At 29.0% G+C, this 13,382-nt stretch overlaps 2 protein-coding genes across 5 annotated transcripts; one reads left to right on the top strand and one right to left on the bottom strand.

Annotated features, from left to right (window-relative positions):
- Window positions 1–3,615: 3,615 nt before the first annotated feature.
- On the bottom strand, window positions 3,616–5,239 carry LOC126833543 (nucleolar protein 12). The gene is made up of 4 exons (XM_050564953.1): window positions 5,014–5,239; window positions 4,614–4,719; window positions 4,383–4,544; window positions 3,616–4,073 (listed from the first exon to the last, which is right to left on the bottom strand). Exons 1-4 carry the CDS (start codon window positions 5,127–5,129, stop codon window positions 3,801–3,803), a joined length of 657 nt encoding a protein of 218 aa, XP_050420910.1. The 5' UTR covers window positions 5,130–5,239; the 3' UTR covers window positions 3,616–3,800.
- A 1,689-nt stretch (window positions 5,240–6,928) lies between these two features.
- Window positions 6,929–12,975, top strand: LOC126833290 (cytospin-A). Of its 4 annotated transcripts, none has more exons than XM_050564538.1 (12): window positions 6,929–6,943; window positions 7,528–7,908; window positions 8,425–8,580; window positions 8,658–8,767; window positions 8,861–9,380; window positions 9,903–10,343; window positions 10,737–10,899; window positions 10,963–11,139; window positions 11,210–11,377; window positions 11,517–11,627; window positions 11,952–12,226; window positions 12,452–12,975. In XM_050564538.1, the coding sequence occupies exons 2-12, from the start codon at window positions 7,612–7,614 to the stop codon at window positions 12,539–12,541; spliced, it is 2,508 nt and encodes an 835-aa protein (XP_050420495.1). In that variant the 5' UTR covers window positions 6,929–6,943; window positions 7,528–7,611; the 3' UTR covers window positions 12,542–12,975. The 4 variants fall into 4 exon arrangements, with proteins under 4 accessions (XP_050420495.1, XP_050420494.1, XP_050420493.1 ...); XM_050564537.1 differs by lacking the exon at window positions 6,929–6,943 and adding an exon at window positions 6,996–7,238; XM_050564536.1 differs by lacking the exon at window positions 6,929–6,943 and adding an exon at window positions 7,269–7,463.
- Window positions 12,976–13,382: the final 407 nt, after the last annotated feature.

Genomic DNA, 13,382 nt, shown 5'->3' with positions numbered 1-13,382 from the left:
GGTGGTCGCTCTTGTTCTTATGTATACGTTTTTCTCTCTCTATCTCTCTCTCTCTCATCATGTATAGGTACCTATATACTCGTCGTCATTATTATTATTACTCTGGACATTTTTTTATAAATCTGTCGCGTGGAAAATAATAACTCCGGGAGTGTTTTTTTTTCTTTTATATTTATTTATTATTTTCGAGATTCATCATCGTTGCTGCCGCCGCCGTCTTCTTTTCCTCGGTCTTGGTTATTTTATCATATTATTAGTGTATTGAAAAGGCGCTGGTCGACGGTAAATAATAATTATATAACATATGTATATACATAATATTATATAGGTAAACAATGAACACACCGGGGTCTGGATAGTTCACCTTTGGATATGAATTTTTCCATCAGAAACACAGCAGCAAGCCGCATGGCGAGAACAATCGGCCCGGGTCTGGGGGTCGTCGCCGTGTAATAATAATCAATGTTATATCTTATATTATACATTTATATATTATATTTTTATGTATGTATATTGTATATATTATTATGTTTGTACATGTTGCCGGCACAATGGTACGGCGGTATTGCATTCTAGGCGGATCCAGTTCATCTCGGACACAGATACAAGCTGTGAGGGTGGCAGCGGCTTCCACATAGATTTTTCATGGATAAGGTCTGGTCTGTTGCAAAAGTTTTCCATTTGGCAGGATATTTTTCAAACGGCTCCGGGTACGACTTGACTGTCAACTCCTAAAATGTTACCAGCCTATACATAATACTAAATAGCAAGGAGAGCTGTGCACTATTTGACCACAAAGTTATATAAATAATCATCTTGATAACAAATTATTCAATTGAAAATTATTCGAATGACTTTAATATATACATATACTATGCAAATAATTTTAAAGTACGATTTTAAACTATTTTTTTTTAACACGATTTTGTATAAATATATTATGTTACATATTATTATAAATAAAGAAACAAATTAATATTACTATTTAACTGTTAGAATAGTATGATAATTTATTATTTTTTATGTAAATAAATTGTGACAAATTATTAGAATAATTTTGTATATGAAAAATAATAATTATTAAACATTATTTGAATAATGTTTTATTTGAATCATATTTATTCGAACAATAATTTGCACAATACTAATAGCAAGTGAAAAAAAAATTAAAATAGCCCTTATAATAAGTTTAAAAATTAATTAATATTCTTTTTAAATCTTAAACTTAACTTGGCCGCCGGTAGTCGGACGGGCAGCTACCGCACCAAGTTATTGACCAAATATCGTAAAACCTTATGAGTTATAAAATATGCCCAAGTAGACTATAGAAGACCACAGTACAACCAAGTGCTTACCCCTTTGTGCTATTTATATGTGTTTACCTGTACACATGTATGTATACAACAATATATATCTTATGGGTTTTACGACTGAGTAATTTATGTCATAAAATACTGTACCTATAGGTAGTCTGTATACACTCAAAACTCCTTAGAGAAAACCCCAGTTGGTATACTTCTGTACTTGAGGGCCAAATCATGGTATTATTTTTTTTAGAAAGTCCAGTTTTTAGCCTTTAGGTTTTGAACGATGTGTAGTAATTGGAATTTCGATTTTCTTAACATATATGAATTCCAACAGTAGCATACAACAATAAAAACTTACCAAATTTTGCTCTAGGCAAGTTTAAAAGTTATAAACTTTTGTTATGGTTCAAACAAATTTTAATTATATGTGGAATTTGACTCTTAAGTATTTAATTGGGTCAACAGTCAACTTTTCATAAGATTTTCATAAGCATAGGACGGCTGCAGTTATGACTGATCAACCAATAATATTTTATTACCTATCTATTTTAATATTATTATTCTTTGAAGATTCGTTCCCAAGTGTATTTTTTACGTTTAACGAAGTCATTAATATTAATATACGATGGTTTGTACGTGAAAATGTTTTTAATTGCTAAATAAATTATCGTCAGTGATTGCCGTTTAATTCAAAAATGATTATCCAATAAATATTAATTAATAATGGAACATCTTAACGCTTATACGTACCACTATCTTACATGTAATACTAATTGATTTTTAAATTCCATATGAAATCAGTGAACGTCCCCAATCCTTATAAATTTACTATCATTATTCATTGTCAATCAATATTGTAATAATATATTAATTACAACAATTTACTATTCAAGACACTTTTTTTTTAAAAATACATACATTTAATTATACTTCTATATAAGATTGTGTTTAATATTAGACATAATTTAGGTTTTATTATTATTGATTTATATATTATGTTTGATATTGACAAACAAATAATCTGTCTTTTGTTTGTTAAAAAAACATTTGGGAATTGTGCAATTGTTTTATTATTTTTTTATTCGACCAGTCGAAGGAGCTTAGCTGAAAGTTGTTGGCAATTATACTTACTTAGTATTTGAGTTAATTCCTATGGGTTATGTATGTATACTTGGGTACATTTTTTTAAATTTTAATTTAAATACAGATTAATACTAATTTAGGCTTTTTTTGACTATTCACAATTAAAAAATCATACCTAGTAAACAAATAATAGTAAATTTAGTTTTTACCACAACTCAATTGACAAAGTGGACTTGTCGAACCAACTATACATACAAATAATTTATTATAATTCACAATAATGGTTTAAATCACTTATAATTGATTGTGTTTTATAATATTTAAATTGCATTGTCATTTCAAAACTTAATGATAGACCATGAAATAAATAACATTTACGTTTTATTTTAATAATACTTAGAAATCCATTCATTTCTTTTGTTTTTATCTAATAAGTAATATTTAGTAATATAACTGGCATTTTAATTTCTATAGGTTGCCTACCAACAAACCAGCAAAAATGTATATAATTTATCTAACCCATTAAATTAAGACGCTATGTTTAGGTTTTTTTACAATTTAAAACTGCAACTTTGAAAAGTATTAAATAATTATGCTAATTATATAAATATAATTTAATAAAAACTCAAATAATAAATTAATATTATTTTTGTCTAGAAAATTTTAATAATGATTCATAATAGTTATTTAAATTAATTTTATTTTAACTAAATAATTTCTGACAAATGAAATTAGTAATGCAGATAAAAAATGTATAAAAATAAAAGTTCAAATAATAAAATCGAATAAATACTTGTTAAAACAATTATTTTCAACAAAACTTCACTAATTTTTTTTTAATAAATTATTACTTGTAGTTATTTCATTTAAACAGTTTGAGAAAACTTTTTACTATATTTGTTTAATATAGTAAGCCAACCTGTAGATGAGGTCTAAGACAAATTTTAAAACATCAATAATTATTTACACTTTTTATATATTTTGCAGTTAGTCCCACTTGAACAGATTGACTAGTTTGCTAACGTTTCAGAATACTTGCACATTCTATCTACAGGGCTGTGGTTTGATGTTGCTTGTAACGTATTTGTCAGGTCTCATGTGCAAGTATTCTGAAACTTTGGCAGGCCAGTCAATCTGTTCAAGTAGGAATAACCGCAAAATATATTAATCACAAACTAGCTCTTCAACTATTAATAAAGAATTTGTAAAACTATAAGCAGAAACATCAGGACTAATACTTCTTATAATATTATTTACGTAAAATAATTAGTTTGTGTGTTGTTAAAAAATTTGTATTTTAAACGGCAAAACTGCCTTAACACATTTTATAGTACTTAACAGATAAATTATAAACAATAATAACTTTTAATATAAGTCATAAGTGTATTATACACAGTCTAAATTATAAATTTATTTTTTTCTTCCAGTTTTCTTCAACCATTTTTGTCGTTTAGATTCTAACAATTTCTTTCTTTTGGCTTTTTTCCTATCTTTAATTCGCTCAATCTTGTTTTTCATTTTAAATATTTTGCTGTTTTGAACAGTCTCGGCTGCTTGTTTTTTAATAGCTTTTTTTATTTCTTTAATTGAACCAAAATTCATACCGGGCACACCATTTTCGTCTTCATTGTCTCCTTTTTCAGATTCTTTATCATCATCGTCTGAATCGTCATCATACACAACCTGAAATAATCAAAACACATAAATAAAATCTTTCTTTTCGAACAAATTTTTCCTTAATAATAGTTGAAATAGTAAATGATAGTTTAAATACTCTATTGACCAAGAGAAGACCTCTACATATAAACAAAAACTAAGTAGTGCTTTAGTATTTCACTTATACCATTTAGCTTCTCCCATCGGCAACACAAGTGGACAGGATGTCATCTCTCGACGAACAGAATGTAATACTATACTGTTATGTACAATAAATAATAGAAAGGTCGATGATTCCAACAATCATAATGGTATCGCTAAATAACTTTAATTTACCTGATTTGAACCAATCCAATTATTGCTTTTTGCAATTTCATCAGTTGATAATTCACATATTTGTACAGTATGATTATCTAAGTTGTATTCTTCAGTAACATAATCCAAAGGTTCTGGGACAATCGGATGAGCATTAGTCAGTTTTTTAAATGCTTCCCTTGCCTATGATAAAAAGTTCACAATAATTTATCATCTTCAATGAGATAGAAAAAAAGAGTAGAATTTACTTACCTCTGTTTTAATGCGTTTTTTTTCTTCCTTTAGTTTTTTTTCAAAGTCATCTTTGGCTTTTTTCTGTCTTGCTAGTTTTCTTTTATGGAATCCAGTCAAAAAGTCACTAAAAATAGTACAATTTCCATTGTTATATTAAATATGTAATAAATAGTCATGGGTAAATTTTAAATGTATCAACATGAAGACGATTATTTTTATAATATATTGTGGCAATAAGTATATCATTAAAACGTAAACTAAAATGCCAAAATGTATTTTGAAATGCTTTTACAAGTCCAGAACTCCCAACATAATTTGGTGAAATTTATAATATTACATTTTGTAAAATATTACATTAATCAGTAAATGTATAAGAAAAATATAAAAGTGAAAAATATTTTAAAGAAAACAAAATTACCATCTAGATTTTTCATCAAAAGTTATCGTGCGTTTTGTCCTTCTATTAATCGGTTTTCGATGCCGTTTTACTTTAGTCCGATCGTTGAAATCTTCTTTACCAACGAAATCCATCATCAAAAATTACTTTACTGATACATTGGTATTTTCTACTTTGGACTAAAACAAAATTTAAATTTGGTTTCACGACCGAATCAAACTCACATGTCGACGGCTTTATATTTTGCAATGGGTTATCACAAATAACTGATAAGAGATAACAATATTTACCATATTATTATGATTGAACAGGGTAGCCAACTGTTGACCAACTATACTTTTAAACTTGTGAATGAAAATTTAAATATTTTTTTTTTACAATTTTTCAGCTTTAAATTCTAATTCTCATTTCAAAAGTATTAAAAACAAATTGTACATTTTTAACAATACATATTTTTTCTTTCGTCTATAAAAATATATTTAAACAATTTTCTTAGCGCGCTATTTAAATTATTTCTTTGGATTTTTGCCCTTTTTTTTTTTAAATTACAAGTTCATAAGAACACAAGGGGGGTACCACCATCAAAATTTGTTACATTCTGTTACGGACCCTTTTATGTTGAAGGGCTGACCGGCTGAGTAACGGTTAATTTTATAATTGACCTTGTTGTAAATGTGTTTGTTGTTGAAAAGTAGAGAATGTTTATTAATTTTAAACACTCAGAATTAAAATATTAATTATTTAGTTTTTTTTTGTACAATTTAAACAGTTGATTGAACGTAAAATTATTTTGGCCAGTATAGAAATATATGTCTGAGAAACGTGGTGGAATGAAAGTGTTGATTTGGCTGCCGGAAATCATCTTCCTAAACCAGAAGCTCCTAAGGGTGTATGTAGGTATCATCGGTTGGCCTGTGGTGGGATTGTGGAATTAGCCGTTACCTTGGCGGCACGTGTATCAAAGGATCGACCGTGTTACACATACCTAGTATATACTAGTTTACATTGTTTATATAATTTATGGGTTGTCGGTCACACTATTTTAAACTAAAATATACAGACAAAAATAGAGAAGAGAAAAAAATTAAGATTTGTGTTGTTACATATAAATAAATGAAACTGACCCGCTCTCAAATAGGATATTAAAACAAATTAAACTAACATATGATATGTTGAGTGTTCATTTTTCAATAGGTATACCTACCTACTAATCAACTGTACTCCTTGTACAATAAGTATTATAAATATTAGCATGATACCATCCAATTGTACAATTATCTTTTTTTAACGAGGTCAGAATAGATATTGCTTAATAATTGATGTGTAATCGAATGACAATGATAAATAGAAAAAGATGAGTACCTAAAGTAAAACTACTATCTAAAAATTATTTGAGATTTATAAACGATAATATAGTGTCATCGTCGAGGCTTAAAAATCATAATGCATACAACATACGTGATTCTCGTGACGAGAAGGTCTCATCATTATTGAATAGTACTCAAAATATTACATAATTGGTAGCTGTTTAAACATAAATCTTGAAAATTAAAAGTAGCTGAGGAATATTAGAATAAAATAGAGAGGGGACTTGGAATGAACCGAGATCGTCTTTGTGTCTGTTGTTTTTTTGTGAAAATCATTAATCAACTTATTTATGATTCATACTTAATCTGTCACAAATTGGTCATATAATTTTTGTAAACAATTATTTTTTTACTTGGATTTATTATCTTGCGTTTTAGGTCAAATCCATACTATATACCGACGAAATATTATGGAATCCGCCATAGATTTTTTACCTTAAAAAAATCTTATTTCATCCCCACTTATTAAAAAAAATATATATCATGTTTATTTAAAAAACACCACTGACCACAGCTGTAAGCATCTGTTTGCAAGATGATGGGTCATCAGTCTCAACACTCAACGTAATTTGTATTGAGTAATAGTAAGTGATTATAATATTTTGTGTCTAACGTATACTCTTGTGTAATATGTTCGAACGTTAGTTTGGTTGTACCTGAGAACTTGTATTTTTATATTTTACTCGCTTTGTACGGTTAGCCTAATATAATATTCGTGTCAAGCTAAAATTTAGCATAATTTAAATAACAGCGTTGTTCTTGTAACAGTCTAACAACATCCGCGTTTAGTGTTTTATATTACCGTTATCAGTTTTCTCTCCTCGACGACCGTTTCCTACAATACTTGTCCAAAACACCTGTTAAGCGTTAACCGGTTAGGTATGCAAGTATTATTATCTTTGTGTGTTTTTTTTTGTCTTTCAAAATTCTATGACTTTGTTACTATCGGAATTTTGCTGTCGTATCATGTTGTTCGCCGTTACGATTTTTGTTTATAGGATAGGTTAATAATACATAAGTATAATTTTTAATAAACATTTTTTTTACCTTACCGGACGCTCAAATAACATAATGAAAAAAAAACTAGTCCGTTGACGTTGCACAGTGCGGTTTGATCATATCGGCAATGCGGTGAACGATTTTATTCTCAAGTTTTTTTTTTTTGTAGTTTCCCAGTGCGACTTAACGAACCATTACCATCGCATCGGACAATCCTTAATCGAGTTCCGCATATTACCATTATCTACGCGTGATGAAATTCAAATCGCTTTTCCGGCGGAACCACAACCAGGGTAGTCCTTCGTCCGATGGGGTGAGATCCTATCAGCAACCCCCAGCCACAATGGAATCAGCTGTTTTCCCGCCAAACAACAACCAGCCACAGGCAACGGAAAAACTCCAACACCAGCTGCAGCCTAAGGTGGAAGCCATGGACAATTGCGGTGCTACAGCAGTCGGCTTTTCCTCTTCGGTTGGATCGATAGACCGATGTGACAACGAGTATGTGGCGGAGTTGGAGAAATTGCGTATGGAAGTTAACGTCTTGAAGGTGGGTGAACTCAATCAATTTACAGAAAACATTCATTAATACTAACTGAGTACTAATAAAAAAAAACATGTCATACCTGATTTACTCTTTTATTAGAATTTCAATCGTAAGTCTGTTCTATCTTATGTCCCTCTTCGGATGTACTTTGTTTATTTTTTTTCAAAATTTGTTTGTTTGGGTAGTCTGCGTAATTGTTTGTGTATGTTTAGATCGCTTGTTCATTTATATTGCTAGTAAACTAAATATTTAGATAAAAAGTGAGATATGTCAATTGCCAATTGTTAGCTGGGTAATAGGTTCGATCGTCATAACATTTATTTTATCATCAAACAAATTTCATTAAATAAAGTCTATGTAATCAGTTATGTCATTTAATAAACGTTTGATTGTATAGGCTATTAATTTTTATGGATTTTATAATTGTAAGGCTTATTTCAGTGTACTATTTTTATCATATACATTTATGTAATATGTACTTAAATGTGAAAATTTATAGGAATAAAATCTTTTTATTAGGAACAAAGAGACGAAGCAGAACAAAATTTAGCTATGCATATTGAAAGTGCTCGAAATGTATTGTCTTGCTCTGTTTCCAATAACAAAGTAGATGACCGTAGAAGATATCCTAGTTCCGCTCCTGCTTCAATAGCTCCGCCAAATTCTGCTAGCCAGGTTAGTATCTTCAGTTTTAGTTGAGAATACATTTTGCATAAACTATTATTAAACTGAATTAAAACTTCCACATACAGGAATTACTAGATACTCATGACTGGGATAAACATTCAAATAGTTCTGTTAGTGAGGTTTCCGTGGCATGTTTACAAGACAGGATTATACAAATGGAAGAAACGCACTACAGGTAATTTTTAATTTAAGAGTGGGTTTCCTTTTAGTAGTGTAATGTTAAATTTGTAATAAGTAATACTAATAATTGTATCTATATTAATTTTAGTACTAACGAAGAATTACAAGCGACACTTCAAGAGTTAGCTGATTTACAATCTCAACTTTATGACCTTCAGCATGACAACGAGCGTTTAGGAAAAGAGAAAGGTGTATTATTAGAGTCGCTGTGTCAACAAACAGAAAAGTTAGAAGACGCTCGCACTAAAGTTGATGCCTTACAAGGACTATTTCTCGTACCTGGTGCCAACCCTCCTTCTACATCTACTGAAAGAGAAGAAAAACTCGTCGAGTTACTAAAGAGTGGTCAAGCAGAACGGGAGGCTTGGTTAGCTAAACAAGAGGAACTGATTGGGGAAGCTAATGAATCAAAACGAGCATCAGAAAATGAAGCCAAAAAAGCAAATCAGCTGTTAGAAAGAGTTCGATTTCTGGAATGTACTGTCGATAGTAAAACTGCCGAAGTTAAACAACTTGACGAACAACTTTCTTCGGCAAAAGAAGAAATATCTTCAAAAAATATTGAAATTAATAGAAATCAAATGTTGTTAGACAACGCAAGAGCTAAGGTATATTTACTAACATTTCATATGGTATTAAATAGTTTTACATTTTATATTTACTTATCTATAGTAATTATTTAAAAATATGGATAGCAAATTTATGGTCAAACATTTTAATCATGTAAGAAAACATAAATCAATTTGCAACAAAATATTTTTTAAGTTGTATTCTAAAAAAAAAAAATAGATAAAATTTGTTTACAAACAGACTAGTCTTAAATATATAAATTATTAAATACATCTTGTAATACAATTTAAATTTAAAATAAAAACTTTTTTTTTAATTTTTAACAAAGGTACACATCAAAATAAAAAAGTTGAAATTTTATCTTTTATTGTTTCTCAATTTTTCAATGTTTACACTATCAAGAAAAAAAAACACTACTCGAGTTTTCAAAAAACAGGTTAAGAAAAAAAATCGGAAAAGCCAATAAGCTATTTCTTAATTTTTGTATTATATATAATTATAAGTTGCAATGTTTTTGCTAGAATGAGCTATTTAATTTGATTTCAATTTCTATGGCTTAGATTGAAGAATTGGAGGCAGCTAGAGACAAGCTTGGAGACAAGTCTGAACTAGACGAATTGTTGAACCAAGCTAGGCGTGAAAAAGATAACTTGGAAAGTCAGTTGGCGTCCTTACAAGAGCGTGTGCAAAGGGCATTTTGTGAAATTGATCGGCTCAAAGAACAATTAGCAAATTCTAATGAACAATGCACTGTAGCTACTAACAACGCTAAGTCTGCTCTTATAGACCTTCAATGGCAAAGAGACAAATGGCACGAAGAAGTTGCAGCATTAACTGCGGAATTAAAAATAGCCAAAGAAGCCGAAGCTGAAACACAAATGTTGTGTCAAAAATATGTTGATGAAAAAAGGCAGTTAGCAGATGTATTGTCCGAAACTCAAATGTGTCTAGCCAATGTACGCAAGGCTCTAGAAGAAGAAAAAGTTGAAATGCAATATGAGGTGAGTAGAAACCGTAATGATGTCATTATTTTGATTTGGCATACCTTAATATTTGTAGTTTTACAAATAGGTATGCCAGCGACTATTTATAACTGAAAAATAATTTAAGATAACTTTATAATATTTCTTTATTCTCTACGAAATTTTTTTACCAGCTATAACATTTGAGAAATATATTGGTTTACTTACCAATGTATTTACTTAAATAATTATTTAAAAAAACAATTTTAATAAACGCATTAATTTTCTTAAAGAATATAAACACATATGTACATTTTGGAAATATTTTTTTTTTTTTTTAGCATTGATCATGAATGTGATTAAGTTTTATTGGTAATATTAGTAAAACTTCAAAACACTGATTAATTGTGTTATTTATATTTTTTTGATTAGAGAAAAGAATGGTATCAATTTAAAGAAGACCTTTTGACTACTGTGAGAGTGGCCAACGATTATAAAGAAATCGTAGAGAAAGATATGGAACAAATTATATCAGAAAATAAACGTCTTAGAGAAAAAGTGAAATCTTTGGAAGATCAACTTGATAAGCTGAAACGTGAGAATTTTATTAAACTTTCAAATATAATTAAAATGTATGTTTTATTTTGATTTTAAGCAGACATGGAGAAACCTAGAGCGTTGTCTTGCAACGGTAATTCCATTCTTAATCCAGTAATAATTGGACACGAGATTAGTCGTCGTAACAATCATTCTAAGCTCTCCCGTCAAGACAGTCAACTGTCTGTAAAAACGTTAATTGAAAGCATTGAAAATGCTACCAAACAAGCTAAAACAGGTATAGTTGTTATTCAATTTTTTTTTTCTATTTTCATCACACATTATAATTAGAACGCTTATTGTTTTAGCTGAATTTACCAGAAGTAATTCTACTTCAAGCTTAAATGGATTAATTGGTCAAAACGAAAACCAGTCTTCATGTAAAACTACGAGAGATTGTGATTTTAATACGCCCCTCAGAGAACACAATTCTTTATCAGTAGATAATAATTCTATATCACCTTGTGAAGAAACCGGTAAAATATTATTTATTCTAATAAACTTAAAAAAATAATTGTAAATTAAAAATAAGTTTTGATAAAATTTGGCTTTTGTATCTGTCACATGGGAAATTGATATAGAAATATTAATACAGTCGAAACAATGTTATTTTAGATCCCATAAAAAAGTGCCAAAACGAAGATTATAATAGGCCTAATGGATCTATACTTTCTTCTTCAAGAAATATGGATACATTTGCACGACTCGGAGGAACCACTGAAATACGTGAGTATTATTACTTTTGTCAAAATGAGAGGGTTTTTTAATAATATTTTGGTTTATCATTGTGTATTGATACTACTAATATTGTGCAACACAATATTTAAACAAAGTTAGTTCATCCTTTAACTATGTTAAGCATTATTAAAATAGGTTTTTAAATGTGATTAGTATCATTGTTTTTCTATATTTTAATATCATCTAGTTACGAGTACCAATTTTGAGTGGTGCAGTTTTAAGAATATAAATGCTGTCTGGACCCTAACTATTATACTACTACTGCTTTTCTTTGTCGCTTATTTGTTAAAAAAATGTTACCTTTGATTTTAGCTGAACGTCGTGACCCTTTACAAGCCTTAGTGAAAAATGGTGGTTCGAAACGTAATGCTTTGCTGAAATGGTGCCAGAATAGAACAATCGGTTATCCCAATATAGACATAACAAATTTCAGTAGTTCGTGGAACGATGGGTTAGCTTTATGTGCTCTTCTGCACACTTACGTTCCCGATAAAATACCATACTCGGAACTGAGTCCTGCAGAAACACGGCGCAACTTCTCTGTAGCATTTGAAGCTGCTGAATCAGTCGGGATACCAACAACATTAGTATGTATTGATTTACTTTTAAAAACAGAATTATTGTCTTTGAAACTAGAGGCTTGATGAAATAAAAAAAAAAAAACAAAGTTGTTGCCAATGCATTTTTATTGTTAAAAACTTGTCGAATGACGGATTACTAACAATTTAAAATATCATTATTTATTTTACTCATGTTTTAATAATTATATATTATTATTACATTTTATTACAAAACTGTATATTTTTTTACAGAATATTAATGATATGATATCGCAAGAACGACCCGATTGGAATTTGGTTATGTCGTATGTAACTGCAATATACAAACAATTTGAAACGTGATTTATGTTAATTTTGACACTGCATGTTGAAAGACTGATAAATGATACAAATCACACAATTTAGTGTTCCTAAATACGAGACAACACAAGACTTCTAGAATTTTTCTGTTATCTATTAATTAACTAATGATTTTATTTTTTAAGACCGTATATTATTATGTTTTATGTTTGAACAACAACTAAATAGTTTTATAAACATCGAAGAAACGAAAGTATGTTCTAGAAGTTTTCTAGTCACTTCATTCAAAAGTATTTTAGTATTTAATATTTTCTTTTGTATTATTGTGTACATAATATATATTTATAGATATATATTTAAATTATCTTTTTTAAACTTTTTATTTAATGTAGGTGTAACATTTTCCCCCACCAATTGTGAACGGGTAAATTTAAATCAATTGTATAAAACAAACATGAGCAAAAAAAAAAGTTTTGATATAAAAATATTGAAATATTGAACATATTTTTGTGGAATAAATATTCCGTATTATTATTATGATTTATTATATTTATTTTTAATAAAAAAAAAACAAATTTTAATGTTGTGCCAATTTATATAATTATTTAATGTTATCATACATTAATTACTTTAATTGATCTGCATCACTAGCGCATTCAACAAATAATGATTCGCATACCTACTATTACTGTCTATAACAATTGAAGGATTGCGGCGGAAAATGATCATAGTAGATTTTTAATAAAAATGAAATAGTTACAAGACTTAAGAAGACACTACCCACCCTTAATATAGGATTTTCCATCTTTGGAAAATGGTTTTACGGGGAACAAGAATGTGAGGGCGGTATTTACAGTAACCGTATAAAACTTTTACAATGAAT

The sequence above is a fragment of the Adelges cooleyi genome, unplaced genomic scaffold (genome assembly GCF_023614345.1).
Source record: "Adelges cooleyi isolate 19-005CV unplaced genomic scaffold, UGA_ACOO_1.1 ACOO_flye_CR_arks_rails_tigmint_CR_PRNA_2, whole genome shotgun sequence".
NCBI lineage: Eukaryota > Metazoa > Arthropoda > Insecta > Hemiptera > Adelgidae > Adelges > Adelges cooleyi.
Note: the sequence above shows the minus strand (reverse complement) of the source record. Positions and strands in the feature narration are given on the sequence as shown.